The following is a 22,952-nucleotide window of genomic DNA, read 5'->3' as shown; positions in this document are numbered from 1 at the left end:
ATTGCAGCTTTCCCCTCTTTGACTGGTGAAGGTCTCTGTTCCCTCCTGTCTGCCCATCACATTCTGACTTCTTTGCCATTTTTTAGCCCAGCCTCTGCCTTGTCTACCACTGCATTTTGCAAAAGCTACCCTTTCCTCTCATTCATCCAGGTGCTCTTCCAAACTCAAACCTTCCATCCTCTTTTTTGAGTACATAGGGGTTAGAACAGAAATTTTCCCTGCTAATCATGCTGACTATACAGGAAACTGATCATACTATTCTTCACCCACCACCTTCAGGATCTGTTTATTTCTAGAGTGTGTCTCAGATTGTTCATTACCTGCCTCATTTGTCCAGTTGTATTTGAAGGGCCCTTCTCTTCTAGTTCTGCCTTTTTCACCTCACTGATAGACATGGCTTGAAGAATATATTAAGCGTCACATTTTAGATTTGAACCTAGGAGAGGCCTTTAAGGTGTATAGAGTTTACTCCGTTTGTTAGAAATAAGCTCTTTCCCAGACTCTTCTTGACAACCGTTGTCTACAGTTTTCATTGAAAATTTCTTTTAACAAATGTTTTGAAGACTCTTACATACCTGGCATTGTTAACAGAGATACAGCAAGGAACAAGGGCTGTAGCATTGGCCCTCATGACATTTATAAGAAATGGAGGAAGACATTGACTATTTCCTTAAGAAAAAGACTACAGTTACCCTTTGGGGTACTTGCAGTGTACAGTGTGACATACTAATAGGTAACCTTTTTGTGTAATCAGTAAAGGCAAATGGATTTTTCATATCACTTGGTATATTAGTGGTGATCAGTAGCCAGATGTTTTAAAAAAAAGGAATTAATTTGCAACTGTTGGTTTTAACAAATTAAAGGATGGATAGTTTTAGGGAATAATATAGTACAGATTTCTTGGTGTCTTGAATATACTCCTGAAGCTGCTCAATATTTAGCGATTGTTAGACTTGTGTTCTTCTTTTGTTTATGGTAGATTAAACAAATATAGATGGTTTTAGAAGATGAGGAAGTGGCTGATTTATTCAGATAGAATCTAGGAAGAAATCAAGTCAACTTTATTTTGTGACTTAATTACATGTTAAAGTAGGCTCACATTTCTGAGTAGACCAGAGCAGTGCTCCTTAGACTTTAATGTGTTAAGTCACTGTGGAATCTTATTAAAATGCAGATTCTGATTTAGTAGTTGTGGGGTGAGGCCTGAGATTCTGCATTTCTTTTAAGGTTCCAGGTGATGGTTTTCTGCTGGTGCATGGACTCTACTTTGAATAACAAGGGAATGGAGTATTCCTAATTTGTTTTGCAATCTACTGCTATGTACTGTTATGGAAAAAGAAGAATTTTTAAACATGCTTAAGTTATTAATGTAAAAATCAAATGATAGATGTATTTAGATTTAATTATTTTTTATCCTAACAGGAATTTTCTGTGTCTTCTAGAACCATATTATATTGATCAGTAACTGTTGCTCATTTTACCTGAGTCAAAAGAGCCAATGATTTGGTTAATCTTATCATCACCTTCACTTTACACATGCGAAAATAGTGGCTCTGAGTTTCAGGTTCATCATTATGGGGCTAGAAAATAAATGACAGAGCTAGAATTTAGGTTTTTAATTCAAGTCTTGTCCCTCTCCCTGTATCAAGCTGCCTCTGCTCCATGTGACTCCCCTTGCCATCATCTAAGATGATTTCCTACTGTATTCTTGTATACCTTTTCTTTAGTTCTTCTAGGGGTTTGGATGTTCTAAAATTTTTTTAATTACTGTTTTTTCTTTTGGGAGATTATAGTAAAACTTTACTAGCTTAGCTTACTTGGGGAAGATAGTTCGTTCTGACTGGTGGAGATCCTGAGTTGCAAAAAGCTTTAAAAGAAATCAGAAAAAAAATAGGTCTATTAGCGGTTTTTAAGGAAGTTGCTTTAATAAACATACTGATAATTCGTTGTATTAATTATAGTTGTTTGTATATTAAGTAGAAGTTATCTGGGTTAGTTGAAAACTGTTAGATTACAGGCATTTTATTATTTATTAAAATCTGGTTTATATTGTCATGAAAAGGAGTTTTTAAAAATAGCCTCTCTAAATAATTTTAAAAATCAGAGTGGGAATTTTTATGTATTTTATCTCCTGAATAAATAAATACAGAATTATAAAATGTCTTCTTAGTCTATGTCATAAAATGTTTTTTTCTTCTCAATGTAAACTCTTCTAAGTTTAATTATTCATGGTAATTTTTATTTAATTTGGTTTAACTCTTCTCTTTGAAGATAGAGGAGGATTTAGTGGTTGATCAGTGTCAATAGTAATGAAATGCCAAAAATTATTGAACTCTGACACTGTGTCAGATGCGTATACATATTGTTTTATTCCTCACAACAGCCCTTCTATCATCTATAAGGCCATGGGCACTAAGTAACTTCTTGGGTTTATTTAGCTGGTAAGTGAGGAGTCTAATGCTGGTAAGTCTGATTTGAGAGTCCGTATTCAGAATATAGAACTCTCTAAGTTGAAAAGAAAAATCCTGGAAGACATTGAGGGGCTTGACTTTTAAGGGGAGGGGCTCAGATTATCTCTGACATGAGACATACTTTGTGAAGATGTAAATTTGGGAGAGAATAGGCTGCAGCAAAAGGGAATGCATGACGTCATGGTGTCCATGTGTGCTAGGAACCTTCACATACTTTGGTTCATTTAGTTATCACATCTTAACCCTATGAAGTAACTATTTCCTCATTATAAAAAGAAAAGGGAACAACAGTTGGTTCTCTAGCTATAGATTCTGTTCTGCACCCTTTCCTTTTGGAAATTTCTCGGTCTTTGTGACATGGTTTTCTCTTTTCCTGCCTCTCTGGCTTATTTGCTGCCATTTCACCCACTCATCTTCAACTGTCCTCAGAGTCATTCCTTTTTCATGTTATTCTCTCACTCTACATGCTCCTTCCCTTGTGACCTCAAACTCTGGTGTGATTGTGATTGTCAGTGACCCCTCTGTGTGTCCACAGCCCTGGCAGTTCCTCTGCAGCTCCAGAGGCTACTGGACGCTTCCACCTGGCTGTCCCAAAAGTAGCTCAGATGCGAGATGTTTAACATTCACATGATCAGTTTCTCCCAGATCTGCTCTTCTTCCTTTACTCTGTTCTGGATCATGACTTCACTGTCTGTGTTGCCAGATAGACCAGAAATCTGGCAGTAATCCTGAACTTTTCTTTGACTCTCTTCTCTCACATCCACAACAGTCGTGGAGTCTGTAGATTTTACCCATGAAACCTTCATATCTACCTATCCTGTTCATTGCCAGCGCAGCTCCCTGACCCCAGGTTTCCATCATCTCTTACATTCTCGTGGTCTCCACGTCTGCCTGCCTGTCAGAATCATCCGGGGGAGCTCAGATCATAGTGTCCAGTCCCACCTGCAGAGATTTCGATTCAGTAGGTCTGGGGTAGGACCTGGGAATCTATAATTTTAACAAGCACGTGATTCTTACATGGGTAGTCTAGTAGTAGACAAGTGTTGAGAACCACTGATGCAGCTGGTTTTCCTGCCTCTTGACATATCCCCTTCCCCTCAGTCCACACCCCACTGCCTCTACCATGATCTTTTAAAAGCCAAAACTGGCTGGGCATGGTGGCTCATGACTGTAATCCCAGCACTTTGGGAGGCTGAGGTAGTTGGGTTGCTTGAGCTCAGGGGTTCAGGGCCAGCCTGGGCAACATGGTGAAACCTCGTCTCTACAAAAAACACAAAAATTAGCTGGGTGTTGTGGCACACACCTGTAGTCCCATCTACTTGGGTGGCTAAAGCACGAAAATCACTTAAGCCCTGGAGGTGGAGGCTGCAGTGAGCTGAGATCATGCCACTGCATTCTAGTCTGGGCAACAGAGCCAGACCCAGTCTCAAAAAAAAACAGACAAACAAAAACAATCAAATATCTCTTCATTATCTACATGATAAATTCCAGCATCCTCAGTGTAGTTTGTAAGACCTCCTAGGGGATCATCACAGTCATTTCCTGCCCTCTTCCTTTGTATATATCCTCTCCATCATGTCTGCTTAGTTTCCAGATTGTTTTATTTCTTGCTTCTGGGCTGTTTATACATTCAGTTTTCTCAGGGTATTCAGATATTCTCATTTACATATATCTTGTCATTGTACTAAGGGAGCTTTTGTAGGTCTTTCTAATTCTGCCCCCTGAAAAAAGGCTTTTCTCCCTGTCTGCTTGTCAAATTCCTCTTCTTTGAAAAAAAGTTCAAATGTCTGTGTTTAAACCCTGCCTTCTCCCCTTTTCTGTCCTACCACTGTACGTAAGACACTCCTCTGACATTACACTCATCACACTGCATAGCAGTTGAATTCTCATGTCTGTCTCTTCCTCTACTAGTTGAGCATTGAGAGGTCAGGGACCAAGTGATCTGGCCAAAATCACTTTGCTGCAAAGGAGTAGTATATGACTTTGGAGTCTGTTCCATCTATTCCACCATGCTATGTGATCTTAAGATAAAAATCAGATTAAGAATAAAAACTTATTGGTGGAAGGTATTCAAGGGAAACCCCATTTCAGGTGGACTCCTCTTTTTTTTTTTTTTTGAGAAGGAGTCTCTCTCTCTCTCTCTCTGTCACCCGGGCTGGAGAGCAATGGCGTGATCCCAGTTCACTCCAACCTCCACCTCCCAGGTTCAAGCAATTCTCCTGCTTAGCCTCCTGAGTAGCTGGGATTACAGGCGCACACCACCACGCCCGGCTAATTTTTTTTTGTATTTTTAGTAGAGACAGGGTTTCACCATGTTGGCTAGGCTGGTCTTGAACTCCTGACCTCAAGTGATTCGCCTGCCTCGGCCTCCCAAAGTGCTGGGATTACAGGCGTGAGCCACTGCACCCAGCCCCCTCATTTTTTATAAAGGAATAATATGCAAATAGTAAAATTGACTTCTTTTAGTGAACAGTTTTTGAATTTTGACAAACACATAGTTACATAATTATTACGTAGCCTTTTAATAAAGATAAAATTGTATGATTGCTGACCACATTAAATCAGTCCCACTTTGCATAAGCTTTAAAAATCAGTCTCAAAATATTTTCATTACAAACTATTTATTAACTCTTTAAGGGTCCACAAGGGTTAAGGTGTAATGTGCCTTAGTAATTCTCATAATTAAAATAAAGGCTTTTGCTCCTGAGCTCAATTTGCTATAACATTTGGCTTTAGGTTTGCTTAAATTTCTTTCAAAACTATGATGGGAAACCCATTACCAAAGGAGACAGCTCCTTCTATGTACAAAAGGGAAAAACCCACTGGTTAGAAATTTCCTGAATTCAGGTGAAATTTACTTTCCTATAACTTATGTTGGTTCTAATTCCACTCTCTGAAAATGGAGATTAAATCTGATTTCTCATAAGTTCTCTTAGTATTTGCTGAGGCCTCTTTCTCTTTTCCAGGCTTTAGTCTTTAGTCTTTTTCCCTTATTCTGTGTCATGGCTTTGAAGCATTCATGATCCTGGCCCAGGTCTGCCAGATGCTGCACCTAATGGAAGTGTAAGACTTGGCTCCTTTGAGTAACTCTTGTCATTCTTTCTATTGAGGGAACTTTTAAAAGTCTGTCTTATTTTCTTTCCCTTGAAAGAACAGTCTTAAAATATAGCATTTGTACCTGTAATTCAGAAAAAAATCGATGGGAAATTTTCTGCCTTAAGATTAAAGTACATGGTGATTGAGTAGTGCCTACAACAGCTGCTAGGTTACACGAGGCTCTTGCTTTACCTGCATTGGCAAGTCTCTTGACCTCTCTGAATCTCATTTTTAAGATACAGGGATCATTTCTAAATCTAAAATTTTATGATTCTAGTTTAAATAAAGGTTTACATGACAACATGAAAGGCTTAAAATTGTTAATAGGCTCAAAATAAGAGCAAATTTATTAACACATGAAGGTACAAACATGTTAATAAGCATATTAATAGTATAAAATATAAAAATAATTTGATAAACAAATTTGATAATTTGATAAATTTGACAAGAGTCCATTTATATTTGTGTCATTTTTTTCCCCCTCCACCCCACCAAAACTTTCTAAAGAGAGATTCCCAAGAATGCTACATAAAACATATTTGGATCTTTGTACTATTTGGCGACAGGGTTTGACTTCAGTGGTGGTTGGAGAGGTAGGATTTTAGTCGAAGTTTTTCAGTCATTTTTCTTAATGAATTCATGACATGGAATCCCACTGATAACTGTGTAGGATTAGGATGTTGACAACATAATAGAAATGTATCTCCTGTCACGCTAATATGTATAATCTACATTTGGATTCAATACATAGCCCAAATGAATTAGAGGATTTAATTTAGCCGTAAAATATTAATATATATTTTTAAACGTTCGAGTTAATGAAAATATGGATAATTTAATATATTTAAAGTTTACATAAAATACATGAAGCATTAGTATTCATGATTTTCCTTTACTGTTTTAGTCCCCCAACCTTTTTTTGGTTCAAAACTTAGGTGGAACTGTTAGTAATGGTGAATTTTCATATCATTGTATGGCACTATTGTGACACAGCCCTTTTTAGTGGAAAAGGAAACATATGAAAGAAATATAGAATATTTGCATCTCATCAGAAGCACTAAAGGAAATATTAATGCAAATACATGCAGAAAGACAAACATAACTTGTATAGTATTATAACATGTAAAGACATGGAGGAATTTCATCCAAATATTATTAAAAGGTTGGGAATTGTTATGCTGTGGATTAGGGGTTGACAGTTACTATAGCTTCCATGATAATCCTGGAAGGCTGAAGTTTTGAAAGCTCTCTGACCCTTCTGAACTAGAAGGGCTAATTTGAGAAGGGTATGGTGTAAAACGTGGCCTTTTATAGGGTGAAAACAGGGATTTGTTAAGTGGTTGTTGAATGATGCATGCCTTGCATTGTTGGGCAAAGAAGTGAGGGCATTGCTTTTCTCCCCTGGAGTAAGGAATGAAGTAAAAGGTCATATAGAGCACACATATTCACTAAATACTGGGTTGATGAGTTGTTGACTTGAGGATAAAGTTATTATGCCAACATAGAGGAGGATCTGGGAAAAGCTGTAGGAAGGGTTCTTGGACACTGAGGAAACCTTGAATATCAACAAATGTACTTTTGGATTTGGCAGAAAGGATAGAGAATAGAGGAATAATGTGAAAAAATTATCTACTCTTTATTTATTCATCAAATATATTTTTAGGTACTTTGATAGGCCTTGCAATACAAGAATGAAACACCCAGCCCCTCTTTTCAGGGAGAAAACAGTTTAAAAGAAGGTCACTGGACAGTGTAATGAGTGCTGTAATGGAATAGTAACATGTGCAGGTGCTCTGGTCATGCAAAATGCGTCCCTTGACCAGTTAAAATTTTCTTGATCCAGTTTTCCTCACTGTTAGTCTGTTCTTCTTCCTAATAATTATTTTTAAAAGTAACAATTTTCAGAAGTTAAAATAAACCTAAATGATCATCTGGTTTGTTACTGCTCAAAAGGGGATGGTCCATGGAATAATGGCATAGCATCAGTTAGACCTTCCTGGAAAATGTAGTCTTCTTAGAAATGGGCTGCATGGGCTGGGCATGGTGGCTCACACCTGTAATCCTAACACTTTGGGAGGCCAAGGTGGATGGATTGCTTGAGTTTAGGAGTTTGAGACCAGCCTAGGCAGCATGACAAAATCCTGTCTCTACAAAAAATACAAAAATTAGTAGGGTGTGTTGGCGTGTGCCTGTAGGACCAGCTACTTGAGAGTCTGAGGTGGGAGGATGGCTTGAGCTCAGGAGGCTAAGCCTGCAGTGGACGGAGATCATGCTACTTTACTCCAGCTTAGGCAACAGAACGAGACTCTGTCTCAAAAAAGAAAAGAAATGGGCTGCATATCAGACCCACTGTCTCAAAATCTGCATTTTTACCATGCCCACCTGCCCCCCTCCCCAACCTGGTGATTCGTTTTCTCATTGAAACCGGAGAAGCACTAATCTAGTTCACCTACTTCCCATCCAGTTTTATAGATGGAGGAAATGAAGATAGATTGTGCTCCTAAGGTCCTATGCACAGTAGCAGAGCCAGTGTTAGAACTCAGCCAGTCAGCTGGTCATGGTGGCTTCTTACTAGTGCCTCTTTCCTTCTCTCTTTTGGAAATTCTCTGTTGAATGAGAGAACAACAGTGCACCACACTATATGTAAAAAAGAATGAGCATTTTTATTTACTTATAATCTGTGGCATCAGCAACTCAGGAGGCTGAGGCAGGTGGATCACTTGAGCCCTGGAGGTGGAGGCTGCAGTGAGCCATATGTGCACCACTGCCCTCTAGTCTGGACAATAGAATGAGACTCCATCTCTTAAAAAAAAAAAAAGCAAAAAAAAAAAAAAAAAGACCCAGTCACCAGTCTACTTACTGGTAGGGTCTTGTGTGCTTTCTCTGATGCCTCTGTTATTTCCTGTTTCTCTTTACTTTTTTACTCTTCTATTGGCCTCTATTAGTGTTTCATATTGTAAGATCCTCAGCTTCTCGCTAGTGTCTCTTTCCCTCTCTCCTGTGGTAGTCCTCTCTTTAAATTTCTCTGTTGAATGAAAACGATACAGCATACCACACTGTACATCAAAAAGAATGAGCACTTTTATTTAATTTCTGGCAGAGGTTTGGACCTATTTCTTTAATTTTTTTTCTCTACCTGCTACTCAGAACTTTCTTTGAAGTCAGTAGGAATTCTGTATGTGGTAAGGGTGAGAGATAATCTGTGATGTTAGAAATTAAAATCTCCTCACAGATACATTTATCTTCCTTTCTTTGTTACATGGAGTATGGCATTAATGAGAGTACTTTTGCTCTTTGTATAAGTCTCACGGGAAAAACAGCATCTGCCTTAAAGTTTGTGGAAAAGAACAGGATACCACAGCAACTCCTTCTCTGTGACCTAGAACAGAGAGTTTGTCTAAATGTTTCTTCTATAATGTAAGGGGTTTGTCTAAATCTTTTTTCTCTATAATATAGAAAAAGAAATACCTAAGTAGATGCACACCTCATCTTTTATAGGGGGCCTTTAGCATAGAAAGATATGGTCCTAGAATGATAATGAACATAAAATGATAAAATGCCATTAAGAAAAGTGAACAGTCACTGATAAGACCTTCGTGGCACAATGCCTTTTTAACAAATGTCAGCCGCGCCATCTTTTAAGTCATTTCCTCCTTGTGAGAGGTTTATCATCTCTCCTGTGGTTCAAATATATTGGTTTATTTTTAACTCTGAAATGTGTTTGATTTGAGTGATATAGCCATAATCTCTATGAATAGTAGACCTCCTTTTAAAACTATGAAATAAAATCAGTTTTTCTGTTTTCCTGGTTCCCATATCTGTTTTTCTTTCAAGTCATTATCACCTTTTTTTCCCATATCATGAGTCATCAAGCAATAGCTCACCTTCTTAACAACTCTGATTTCATTAAAACCATAGTTGTTGTGTCATTTCCTGACTTTGCAAATTGTTTGATTAAACATTGTGTTTTATATCTTGTATCTTATTGTCTATTGACAGTATATAGACACAGATTAATTTTTTAAGTAAGGTATTTTAATACCTAGTTCACTGATCCAGAAGCATTTTGCATATACAGCCTTTAGTAAAAATGACAGTTTAAATAGGGAGTTATTATAATCAACAATTAAGTTAAATTCATTTAGGTTGGTTCTAAGAAGTTGAATTTTCCTTTACTACTTTAAAAATACATTATTCTTCAAAATACGATGTAAAATGTTTTGCATTGCCAAGAATAAATTAGAAATTAGATTTGCAACCTTCAACTGTTGTTTAGCTTTTAGAAATATAAAAATTAATATTTTTAAAAATGTGTTAAAAGATAAATTTTTGTTAATCCCATCCATATTTCATTGTCATGCTTGTTGCAGAAATGTTTTACTTGTGGCAACATTCCATTATAAAATTGATTTATGGTTGCATATTTGAATATGCTGGACAATCAATTCATTTTAAGTAAAATAATGTGTTGCATTATATATATAGTTACACATATGTAAGTTATGTGATACACAGCTCTAGAGAAAAACATTCAAGTTAGTTATTCATGGGAATAAAATAGGCGCATGCTCTCAATGAAAAAGTTAGAAAAATGTCTTGAATATGGTGACTGTTTAAATACATTATAGAATTGTAATTAACCCTAACTTAATCTCTCAGTGCCCCTATACTCTTGTCTTCAGTGTCTTCAGATATTTCAGCAAATGGCTACCATCGCCCCGTATGTACCTCTCCAGTTACATTCTTGCCTGCTTTAAGAGTGGACACACAGAGCAGCCTCCAAGCTGCCCTAATAAATTTCACGTGTGTAATATGGAAGACAAATGTTTCCGTAACATATTTATTTTCTGTGTATGAAGTTTTTCATTAACTTTTCATCCCAAGATAACCACCTCTGTTTTTAGTGCGTTTTATTTCTTGTTTTTGTTCTGTAGGTTCTCTGTAAAACATAATGTGTGACATAAGTAATGAAGCATAATTTTCAAAAGCCACTTGCAGGAGTCAGTATTATTTCTTTGGTTTTTATACCATGTGTTTTTTGTTGGGACTCAAAGGACAGTGATCCGTATTTGGTCAAATTAGAAATTAAGTTGAAACATCTTGATTCCTAAAAAGTGTATTTTATAAAACATTTATTGATTAATGAATTTTATGGTATTTTGTTCTCTCTGTAGATAAGCGTGTGGAAAATTGGCCTCTGATGCAGTCTCCTTGGCCTACACTAAGTATAAGCACTCTTTATCTCCTGTTTGTGTGGCTGGGTCCAAAATGGATGAAGGACCGAGAACCTTTTCAGATGCGTCTAGTGCTCATTATCTATAATTTTGGAATGGTTTTGCTTAACCTTTTTATCTTCAGAGAGGTATGTTTTTAAGATCACTTTAATAATTTTCCAAGGTTATTGGAAATTTAAAAATGAGAATGTGTAAAACCATCATTGTAATATTTTACCCAGACATAACTGTTAGCTACTCTAAAAGTACATTTTTGACATTTTTCACTTTTGAATAACAAAAATATTAAACATGAGGTATAGGAAAGTTATTTAAAATGGAATTTTGAATAAGACCAACTGGATTCTAAAATAACCCTTACTAGCTGTTCTGGCATTGAAAGTTATTTAACTTTTCTTAGCCTCGTTTTCCCCACAAATACCTACCATCTCAGGTTATTATCGTAGTTAAGTAAGATAATTTTTGCATAGTGTTTGGCACGTATTAAGCACTCGGTAAACAGTAACAGCTATTTATTTATAATTCTTATTCAGTAGTTTCTGGTTTGGTAACTGATCAAAATATGCCAATTTCAAGTAAATCCTATTATGTAATGTTGTATTTTGGGCTGGAATTAAAATGAATTAACTACCATATAGCTGTTGTTACTAATCATTATATACTTTTCTGGGCACTAGCAAATTCTCCACAACATTTTCAAAGGAAATCCTAAAGGTTAGATTGACAACAGCCATTTTTTAAATTGCATATGTATAAAGAATTTGTTTCCTAAGAGACTCATTAAAATTCTGTATGATCCCAGAGAACTGACTAGTAATGCTAGGAAAATAAACAATAACTCTTCTTAGAAAAAGAAATATTTCTTTAATTCAAAACTTAGCCTCGAGTCTCAACTTCATAAACACTTTAATTTATTTGGATACCTGTACCTAATTTGTTAGATGCAAACCACTCTGGATCAAACATAGAAACCAGTTAAGGTAGGACAACTTTGAAATCTGAGTCCTAGCAATAAAAATTTCTCTTACTGCTGTGAAGTATTTATTAGATAAATATTCAGTATAAAAGTTACATGTGATTTTTAATTTAGATTTTAATTATAGAACAAATTAATGCACAGTAACTTCTAGCAATTGGAGCGCATGAAATTTTTAATGCATTTGAAATTTTTAAAGAAAATATTGCGTTTAAAATAATTTGAAAGGCTGCATTTTGTATGTAATTGTGTTTTTAATGCTGTGTTTACTAAAACTTTACTACAAATATTATTACTCTTTTTCCAGTTATTCATGGGATCATATAATGCGGGATATAGCTATATTTGCCAGAGTGTGGATTATTCTAATAATGTTCATGAAGTCAGGGTAAGTACATTAAAAATACTCTTAATCAGTAAAAGTGGTTTGATTTTTATAGGCCCCAGTCTGTGAAAATGTAGAATGTACTTTTTTTTAAGAGACAGGTTCTTTAACATTCATTTAGAGACAGGTTCTTGCTCTGTCCCCCAGACTGAAGTGCAGTGGTATGATCATAGCTCACTGCAGCCTCAAACTCCTGGGCTCAATTGATCCTTCTGCCTCAGCCTCCCAAGTAGCTGGGACTACGGGTGTGTCCCACCATGCCTAGCTATTTTTTTACTTTTTGTAGAGACAGGGTCTTGCTATGTTGCCCAGGCTGGTCTTGAACTCCTAGCCACAAGGGATCCTCTTGCCTCAGCCTCCCAAAGTGCTGAGATTACAGGTGTGAGCCACTACACCTGGCAAAATGTACTTTAATATGATAGTGAAATTATACTAGATTGTTATGAGTCAGTAAAACTATGCTTTTTTAAAAAGTACTTAATTTAAAATTTGTTTTTGTATCTTAAAAATGTGTTTTATTTTGCAGCATGAGTGAATATGCATTGAATTACTAGAATGCAGTACTTGTTAAAGCAAAGAAGTCTCATGTTTCTTTTAAAGATATTATTTTAGATTTTTGTTTGTTTGTTTTTGCTCAAGAGTAGAAACTGTTAGAGTCCAAGTTATGTGTTAAGAAAGTGAGGAAAGGTAAATGTTTTGTGAAGTGTGGAATGTTTAGGAAATTAGGCATAGAACAATTTGTATTGGCATAAACTCAGTTTTTTTATTATATTTGCAGAAAAATAAACCACTAGTAACAAGATGTTATATTTTATTTTCCATTCACTTACATTAGTAAAATTAACATTAATTTAAGCAAAAGAAACAACAGATTACCTTATTCTATTAAATGTTTATTGAACTCTTCTTATATACTGTGGTTCATACTAGAAATTACATATACAACATAACATGTTTTATGTTACTTATAGTATATGTAGTAATAATATCTAGTGGCTTCCCTTGAGAAAAATAGTTTCCTGGCATGGGGAGTAGACAATATATAAATATCAGTATTCATCAAGACCGGAGACCAAATTGCTTTAATGTACTTAACCATTTTGTGTACATATCTTCATTTCCCTATTAGAAGACTTATGGACTGATGAAAAATCACCTGTTTGGTTGTCATGTTGGTTTTATTTATTCATTAAATAGGTATTGAGCATCTACTATATGTTGGTACTGGGGACAGGGGTGAAAAACCCTGCCTTTGTGGGGCTGGCATTTTAGTGAGGTTGAGAAGGCAGACAGCAGCCATGTAAACAAATGACTAAGAAGGAAATAAAACCTGGGATGTGACTGAGAGAAAATGAGAGAGACTACTCTCTAGATGTATTGGCTATGAAAAATTTTCTTCTGATAACTATTGCCAAAGAATCTTTTCAGTTGGAGAGCTGACTTCTTGGTTGCTGTAGGGAAGGGAACAGGGATAAGTGTTTGACTGACTGACTTCTGGGAGTATGCATAGAAAAACCCTTGGATGGGGCAACATTTACTATTTTTAGGATAAAGGTTTAAAAATACCAGTCTCACTTACAGATGTAAATTTTCAAGTCTTTAAAAAATGAGCTATTATGAGAACTGTAATCTAGGAGGATAAAGAACCTGAGATTTGCAACAGATTTCATTTGAAATCTTCCTCGCGCTCTCTTCTCCTCTCTAATATGGGATGCAATAGAGTGAATATTTTATGCAGAGACTCATTTTTGTATTCATTGTTACGTAGCTAAGAAGTATCACTTTTTGGTGTAGTTTATTTAAAGATATGTAGTGCAGTTTGCAAACTAAGCAGACTTATTTGTTGTTATTTTATGTGAATTGTGGCAAATGTAGAGGTCCAGATAGAGGAAAAATAAGAGATTATATCTTTCCTTCTAGTTAAAGGTTACGACGCCAAAATGCTGACAGTTACTTTATTTTAAAGAACTAATATAATAGTGAATATTAACTATAGTGTTGCTGGGAGTAGTTAACTATTTCAAGCTTATTTTCCACCAATTCATATCATTTTTAATGATATTTTTCAAGTAAATTCAGTAAATAATTCTCAGTTTGTAAATACTTTGTTTCTTATATGCTTTCTGTTTCTTCTTTCCCCATACTTTAAAATTATAATTTTGTTTTTCAAATGCAAAAGCCAAAACAAACAAAAATCTCATGACATATACCAGGTGCAGGTATAAAATGCAAAGGGATCCTTCAACTCTAAAACACCTAAGCCTGTCTGTGAATGAATCTGACAGGGCCCTAACACATGAAAGCTTATAAATAGATTTTAGTTATGTACTGCCTTAATTGTTATTTGCACATAGGATGCTTATCATAGAAAATACTTGACATAAAAAATTAAGTTTTGTTTACTGTTACAGTAGGATTCTTGTAAAACATTTTAAAACATACAGAGGTCACCTCTCACTGGATCCTTAATCTCAACATGTAATGTAATCTTTCTGTACCATCTGGTGCCTTAATTAGAGCCCAGGAAAAGAAAAGACTTATTCATGTAAGCAGGATTATATTTATGACCTAGGAAATATTTGTTTGTTCATTCCAATTTATTATTTTAAAGGTTTTAATACCTAATACAAACTGCTGTGATTGGATATTTATGTTGTCGCACATGTTGGTGCAGTCGGAGAGGTGGGGGGGGAGGGGAAGGTGATGGGAGAGGGTGGGCAGACAGGCAGACACTTGTAGAGACCAATTGCTACATGAACTTACTTGCAAGTTTTTCTGAGGTATGATGTAGGCTAAGCATGAACAACTAAAATCATTTTACAAAGTAAACATCTTAGTTCCTCTACCAAGTTGAAAAGCACAGCAGTCTGAACGTGCTTCCAGCTCTGTATTCAGCAGTTTGACACTATGTGACATCTACCTATGGAACAGACAGAAAATGTTCTCTAACTTATTGGCACTGTATAGATAGAGCTTTGGACTCTTTCTTTTCTATTTTTCCCCATGGAGAGATGCTTAGGTTTTTCAAACCTACTTAGCCATTAATGATTCCATGCCTTGTACATTTTGTGCAATATACAAATGTTTATTTTGGACTTACTTACAATGAGTATAAACCCATACAATAGTGTCATTTTGGTGTTTATAACACACGCTTTCCCTTTTTACAGATAGCTGCTGCTCTGTGGTGGTACTTTGTATCTAAAGGAGTTGAGTATTTGGACACAGTGTTTTTTATTCTGAGAAAGAAAAACAACCAAGTTTCTTTCCTTCATGTGTATCATCACTGTACGATGTTTACCTTGTGGTGGATTGGAATTAAGTGGGTTGCAGGAGGACAAGGTGAGCATCTTCAGGAATATACTGCTTGCATTTAATTGCATATATGTGTTCAGTGGAAAGCAATGAGAACCTAGGACTTCGACTTGATCTACCATTTAACTTGCTTTCATGGTTAATCATTTCCATGTTCATTTCTTTTTTTTTCTTTTTTTTTCTTTTTTTTGAGATGGAGTCTCGCTCTGTCACCAGGCTGGAGTGCAGTGGTGCGATCTCGGCTCACTGCAACCTCCGCCTCCCGGGTTCCAGTGATTCTCCTGCCTCGGCCTCCTGAGTAGCTGGGACTACAGGCACACACCACCACGCCTAGCTAATTTTTTGTATTTTTAGTAGAGACAGGGTTTCACTATGTTGGCCAGGATGGTCTCGATCTCTTGACCTTGTGATCCGCCCACCTTGGCCTCCCAAAGTGTTGGGATTACAGGCATGAGCCACCACACCCAGCCATCATTTCATTTTTAAAAAAATTTGAGGCAAGTATGACTTTTGCTTTTTATCTGTGACTACTTTAATACCTAAAGATTTGCCCCAGAGATGAGCATCAACCAAGACTAAAGGTAGAAAACAATATTTTGATGGGGAAATGGGTCAGTAGTTCTGATCCAAAGAATACCAAGACACAGCCCCTCAAATCTGAAGATTTCCATCTTAGCCCATAGCTCACTCCTGCTCTAATACAGAATGAACATCCCTAATCTAAACATCTGAAATCCAAATGCTCCAAAATTCAAAACTTTTTGAGCACCAACATGACACCACAGGTGGAAAATTACACACCTGACCTCATGTGATGGGTCACAGTCAAAACACAAGTGCACAACACACTTTATTCAGTATACCTAAGGGAAAAAAGACCCTCTTAGCCCTTTTCCATGTACAGCATAATATTGATGCCAAACAACCACAGATAATGTCCACACGGGTGACATCTTTGCTTTCTGATGTTCAGAGTACACAAACTTTAATGCATAAAATTATTTTAAAATTTTATAAAATTACTTTCAGGACACATATATAAGGTGTATATGAAGTTTTGGATTTAGACCTGAGTCCTATCCCCAAGACACATCATTATGTCTATGCACATATTCCGAAGTTTAAAAAAATCTGAAATCAGAAACACATCTGGTCCTGAGCATTTTGGATAAGGAATACTCAGCCTGTATAGGTCTTGTTGGTTCTTATTCAAAGGAAATTTTATATAGCCTTGTTAATGTTAAAGAGGATCTAAATTCATAGTTTGGCCAAGATCTGCCTCCTGTCTTTTCAGATGCCTGTAGATTAAGGATGATTCACATTGTTGAGCTTGATGCAGATTATTACTCTGAGGAGGATCCAGGGTACAAGTCATTATAGTATAGTTCACCTTGCTGCTTTCCATTGTCATATTATGATAATTGGCAGCTTAGGAATTCATACATATATTATTGGGGGCCCAGTTTAAAACAATACAGTTAAAGGCAACCTCTGTAATTTTAAAAGAAAATTAGTAAATCTGTACTGAACACTTAGATCACTTTATGACAAAATTAATTATTATTACATCTATACCTTGATTTAATTAATATTCTGAAAAGAAAGAGTGTCATTGAGTTTGACTGAGTGGAATATCTCTGTAGATTTATCTATATTAAATGAATTATTCAATGTATGTAGTGCTATCATATTTTAAACTATTTAGAAACCTAAGAAATAAGTACTGTTTTGTTGCAGATATGTATATTGGCACATCTAAAGGCAAGAATAGTAGAATTAAAAGTAACATAGGCAACAGTTCTACATTTGGGCCTATTTAAGCTCACTGGAGTACTCCATTTGAAAACCTACCACTTTGAAAGTCCTTTGCATTTGAACATACATTTTTATTTATATGGTAAAACCTCAAATATAAACTTTAAAAATACCTAGCTTAATCTGAAGGGAAAACTTTTTCATTAGTACTACTTTATATTTTTCATTTCTAATCTGTACTCAAGATTAAATACTAAAAAATAATGTGTATTCATTTATTGTACATCTCAGTGGCTTACTGCCTAATAAAATTTTCTGTATCTTGTAATTACCTGTTGTTTTTCTAAAGCATTTTTTGGAGCCCAGTTGAATTCCTTTATCCATGTGATTATGTACTCATACTATGGGTTAACTGCATTTGGCCCATGGATTCAGAAATATCTTTGGTGGAAACGATACCTGACTATGTTGCAACTGGTGAGTTAAATGCTTCTAAAGTTTCTTCTGGTAAAATACTGAAATTGTTTAAATTTGATTAATTTTAAAGTGCAAAGTCATTTTAGACAATTTTCTATTATGAAATTAACTTTATCCTCTAACTATATCGCAGTTATGCCCACTTGACTCTAGCCGACCTATTCATAGACTTATTGGTCCCAGCAAATCTTTGTTTTTTATAATATGCTTAAAAGACTAGACATAGCACTTACTCCTCTAAGGAAAACATTCTCTAAACATGTTTGTGGAAAGGATGATTAAAGATCTAAGCACGCTACAAAGTACGTGGATTTATGTATGAATAGAAAAATAATATGTATTTTTTCCCTTCAGGTGATTTTCTTAACTTAAAATTTTATTACCTCTCTTCATCTTGTCCTTGCTTAAAAATTTTGTTTTTTATTTCATTTTTCAGTCTTTAACATATCTCATATATTTAGAATATACAGCTGAAAAGAAAGCACATAGCCAAGGAAGCGGTGGGGCAAAGGAAGGGAATAAGGACGAGAGAACTCCTTGTAATTCTCTAAAACACTGTCTTTAAGAGAGCAGAGACAGATATTTTCAAATGGTGTTCTTTAGTCCAGACAGTTTTCAGCACATCCCCCTGGTAAGACTGCTTGTGGCAATCTGAGTGTGTGCTTTCGTGTATCTTTCAGATGCTAGGCACTAGCCTGTAATCAAACTGGAAATTCAAAGCCAACCTGGTAACTATTTTTCAAGCTTTAGAATTTATTATAATTAGCTTTAATCATAGCATGTGCACAATTTTATCAGTGGAATCACATTTGGAAATATTATTCATCTTTGCTTTAAGTTGCTAAACAGCTGGCTAACCAAACAGGAAGCACAACTTTTGGGAAATGCTGGGTGCGAAGGATTCATTTGTAACCAAAGTGGTATAGGAAGCTTCCTCCAGTTTTTATGTAGAAGCTGTTAACACAGTTTGTGTAATTCATTTCTCTCAGTAAGTAGTAAACGGACCTAAGAAAATGAAGAGGTGATCAAAATCATGTGAATTAGTACTATCTGGTTTGTTGGAGCCTACACCTGGCTCTCCTTGAGTGATGCCATACCCAATCACACCCTTATACACACCCTTTTTGGTGATGCAGCTTCTAAAAACCATTGTGAAACCACAAGTTCTTCAAATTAAAATATTTGCCAAGGAAAATTATAAAAATTGTTTAATATAGTATAAATTTTTAGCTTACATGGCATACATTATTTTAATATTTAAAATAAGTAATACTGATTATTTTAATCAATAATTAATATTTTAAGAACAATGCTATCCTTAAAAGAGAAACCACAATTGTCCATTTCAAACAGGATGCTGAGTTTGTATTTCCAAGCCAGAAGCTCCCACAACAGTTAGTCATATAAGTTAATTGTATAAAAAGTTAACCCTTGTTAACATTATGTCTTGACCCATTCTTTTACTGATACATCAGAATCTATTTCATTTTAATCATCTAACTTTGGGCTTTTTTCCTTTTAAAAATTCTTAAAGTTGAAAGTGATTCTTCTTGTATTTATTCTAAAATATCTACTAAATTTTATCCAAATATTAGTTTTTTCTTTTTTTGGGACGGAGTTTTGCTCTTGTTGCCCAAGCTAGAGTGCAATGGTGCAGTCTGGGCTCACTGTAACTTCTGCCTCCCGGGTTCAAGCGATTCTCCTGCTTCAGCCTCCCGAGTAGCTGGGATTACAGGCATGGACCACCACGCCTGGCTAATTTTTTGTATTTTTAGTAGAAATGGGGTTTCACCATGTTGGCCAGGGTGGTTTTGAACTCCTGACCTCAGTTGATCCACCTGCCTCGGCCTCCCAAAGTGCTGGGATTGCAGGCATGAGCCATCGCACCTGGCCATCAAAATATTAGTCTTTAAAGGATAGTGTTCTTTCAAATAAAAATTTACCTGCCTACTATCTGTAAGAAATAAATGAGCCATTTTGATAAGCTCATTTTAAGTATGTGTATCTGCTTGCTGACAATTTGATAGAAAGAAACCAATCTAAAATGTGGGAGGAAAACAAAATTGAAGAGCCTACAATACTATTACTTTACTCTCCTAGGCCATTGATTCCCTTTCATCAGATAACATTATTCAGCACATATTCATTGATCCTGACGCTGTGCTGAGGACTCAAGAATCACCGATGGGCAAGACAAAGCCCTGCCTTCTGGAGTCATATTCTATAGGCAATAAAGAAATAACAAATACAGAAGACAATTTCAAATAGTTATAATTCTCCTTAAAAAAATGCAAGAAGCTCTTTGGTTAATGAGATTGGGAGGGCCAATTGAAATTGAAGTCTTGTCAGAGAGTCCTTACTGAGGAGATGGCATTTGAGCTGTGAATGAGGAGCTAGCCATGGGAGCCAGAAAACAATACATTTTGCACAGTGTGGCAAAATTTGGGCCTGTGATAGCTATGTAGAAGATGCTGATGTTGTTAAAAGTTGTTTACTATTCAGATTAAATGTTTTGTGCTGTCATTTCTGTTTTTCAGGTTCAGTTCCATGTGACCATTGGGCACACGGCACTGTCTCTTTACACTGACTGCCCCTTCCCCAAATGGATGCACTGGGCTCTAATTGCCTACGCAATCAGCTTCATATTTCTCTTTCTTAACTTCTACATTCGGACATACAAAGAGCCTAAGAAACCAAAAGCTGGAAAAATAGCCATGAATGGTATTTCAGCAAATGGTGTGAGCAAATCAGAAAAACAACTCGTGATAGAAAATGGAAAAAAGCAGAAAAATGGAAAAGCAAAAGGAGATTAAATTGAACTGGGCCTTAACTGTTGTTGACAGTGAGGAAAAACTCCCGTATCATATAAAATTTCAGGGAAAACAGAAGCAAAGGAGAGCTTGGGGGTGGGGAGAAAAGACAAATGTGCTCTATGTCCTAGTAACTCTTAGACTGAGTAAAGTGTTAATACCATACCCAGATGTTTTATTTATGAAGTTTTTATTTTAAACATTTGTTTAAAAATTAGCCTTGATATTCTCCAGACCAAAGCAATCATTAAGTGACTTTGGAGATTCTCCCCCTGTTCACATCCAGTTGTCTAAAGGATGAGATTTTTCATGTATCTTATAGTCACTCATTCTTCGGTCTGAATTTTAGATGATCACAGAAACGGTCTTTATGAATTATTTTGATAAATTACTAATTATCTTATCTACTGACTGAAATCAGTGGTGTTACATTTTCTTGTCCAAAGCTGAAAATGTGTATACACTTAAACTTGCACATTTGAATTCATTTGCTGACCGGAATGGTCAAATCTCTCCACCTCTAGTCAGCGTATACTTTTGGTTGTAATTAAATTTTTAAAATCTGCTGATCTCTGTAGAATCTTAGAGGCTTGATGATGATGGTGTTGGTGAAAATAAGAAAGAATTGCAGTAAAGTCTTGTCTGGTGACCCAGAGATCACCATGACTCGAGGCTCAAATCACTGTGGGGAAACAATTTTTTGTGATGAAAAGGCAGCATTTGAATACTCCTGTTAGTAGCAGAAATATATTATGAAAATTAAGATTATTGTCTGATTGAAACATGAAACAACTCATGTCTTTATTAGTAACATCATAAGATATTACATTTATGTGCTGTTAGAATATGTTGATTTTTATCAGACTTTCCTTGTTTTGATTTATGGCTGTTCCTGATTTTTCATATGTGGAAATATACCTACCTCTTCTGTTGGAAAGAACATTTAAAATTAAATAAATTTTAATTAAAAAATCAAGGAGTCTTCTAATGTAAATTTTAATGTTAACTTTCAAGTCCACTAGTATTTTTTTGCTTTTATGACAAATAGCATACACCAAACATTTCTGTGAAACTATCCTTCTCTTTCAATGTGTTTAATTTTGGAGTAACGTTTTCCTTGTGACTAAGTTGCAAGATCTTATTTATTAACTAGGTATGAAGTATAAACCCATTTTGGTGCAATATTCTTGACTCCTTGGTGCTAAAGATTGTTAAATTCAATGCTTGATGTTACAAGGTGTTGTTAAAACACAAAATGAATAAAAGTGAGAGTAGTCAGAACTATGACATTTAATTTGCTATTTACAAATGAAGTATTTCATGTAATATAAGTGAACAACTGGAAATAAAGTAGGAAAGAATTTGTATCATGTTTTACTACATAGGTTAATTTTTTAAGGGATGTTGCAAAGGGATTACTAGAGAAAGACAAAATGTGACCAAAAAAAAGCATGAATATTTCTTAAGTATCTCAACAATATGTCAAAGCTGCATGTGTAGGATGTATGCTGTTTGTACAAACTATTTCAGAATATTTTGTAAGCTATAACATATTTATTGTGCATTAAAATTAAATACTTTTTCCCCAAAGGCATGCAGTCATGAGAATTACAGAAAATTTGCAACATATAAAGTAGTTTGATCTAAGAGGATTCAACACCTTTGTTTTGTTGCTCAGTGTGTAATGACTAGAGATTTGTAAATCTTTGTGAACATTCTGTACTGGTTCCCAAGAGCTATTCATTCCCTGCTACCCGATTTCAGCACAATAAATATACTTCTGCTGTGGGAAAAAATGATTTTTTTTTGTTAATCAGTTTATTATAATGTAAACTGTCTGCTAGATGTTTATTTGATTTAGTTAATTCTAAATTGTTTTCTGCTGCTAATTTCTTATATAGAAAAAAATCAAACTAGAACTTGGGTATCTACCATTTCAGGTAAAAAGCTTATTTTCTATTGTAGCATATTTTTACTTTAAAAATTAGTTGCTTTTGGAAGAGCTTTTCATTCAGACATAAAACATACCATTTTCTTCTAAATTATTCTTACCTAAATGGGGAAGTTCTTGTATTCTTCCATTTAAATCATTCAGTCCTTACTATAAGTTTCTTTATAGAAGATGATTATAAGATGTCATAAATACAGCCTTTTCCAGTAGCTTTCATAATTTCTCTGTTATCGCAGATATATTGCATGCCTTATATCTAGAAACTGATGAATAAAGATTGTGTCTCCTACTTGGTAAAACTTTGTCACTAACTAAAGTAACATTTTCTTACATAGAAGACAAGGAATTTGTTAAATACTTACAATAACTAGAAATACCTGAGACATGTGAGTTTTCCTCTATAATAGATGACCATAGCTCTTTCTCTTTCCTTTGTTACTTCTTCATTTTTTGGTAGAAATGAGATTTCACTATGTTGCCCA

The 22,952-nt window shown here is 35.4% G+C and overlaps 1 protein-coding gene across 1 annotated transcript in view; it reads left to right on the top strand.

Annotated features, from left to right (window-relative positions):
• ELOVL4 (ELOVL fatty acid elongase 4) overlaps positions 1-22,315 on the top strand; it is a 32,888-nt gene extending 10,573 nt beyond the window's left edge. Inside the window, exons 2-6 of the mRNA XM_054492846.2 lie at positions 10,742-10,929; positions 12,085-12,165; positions 15,333-15,504; positions 17,582-17,709; positions 20,247-22,315. Of these exons, the coding sequence (XP_054348821.2) occupies positions 10,742-10,929; positions 12,085-12,165; positions 15,333-15,504; positions 17,582-17,709; positions 20,247-20,522 (845 nt within the window). The 3' untranslated portion in view covers positions 20,523-22,315. The remainder of the gene's footprint in view (positions 1-10,741; positions 10,930-12,084; positions 12,166-15,332; positions 15,505-17,581; positions 17,710-20,246) is intronic.
• The last annotated feature ends 637 nt before the right edge of the window (positions 22,316-22,952 follow it).

Source organism: Pongo pygmaeus, chromosome 5, assembly GCF_028885625.2.
Source record: "Pongo pygmaeus isolate AG05252 chromosome 5, NHGRI_mPonPyg2-v2.0_pri, whole genome shotgun sequence".
Taxonomy (NCBI): domain Eukaryota; kingdom Metazoa; phylum Chordata; class Mammalia; order Primates; family Hominidae; genus Pongo; species Pongo pygmaeus.
Note: the sequence above shows the minus strand (reverse complement) of the source record. Positions and strands in the feature narration are given on the sequence as shown.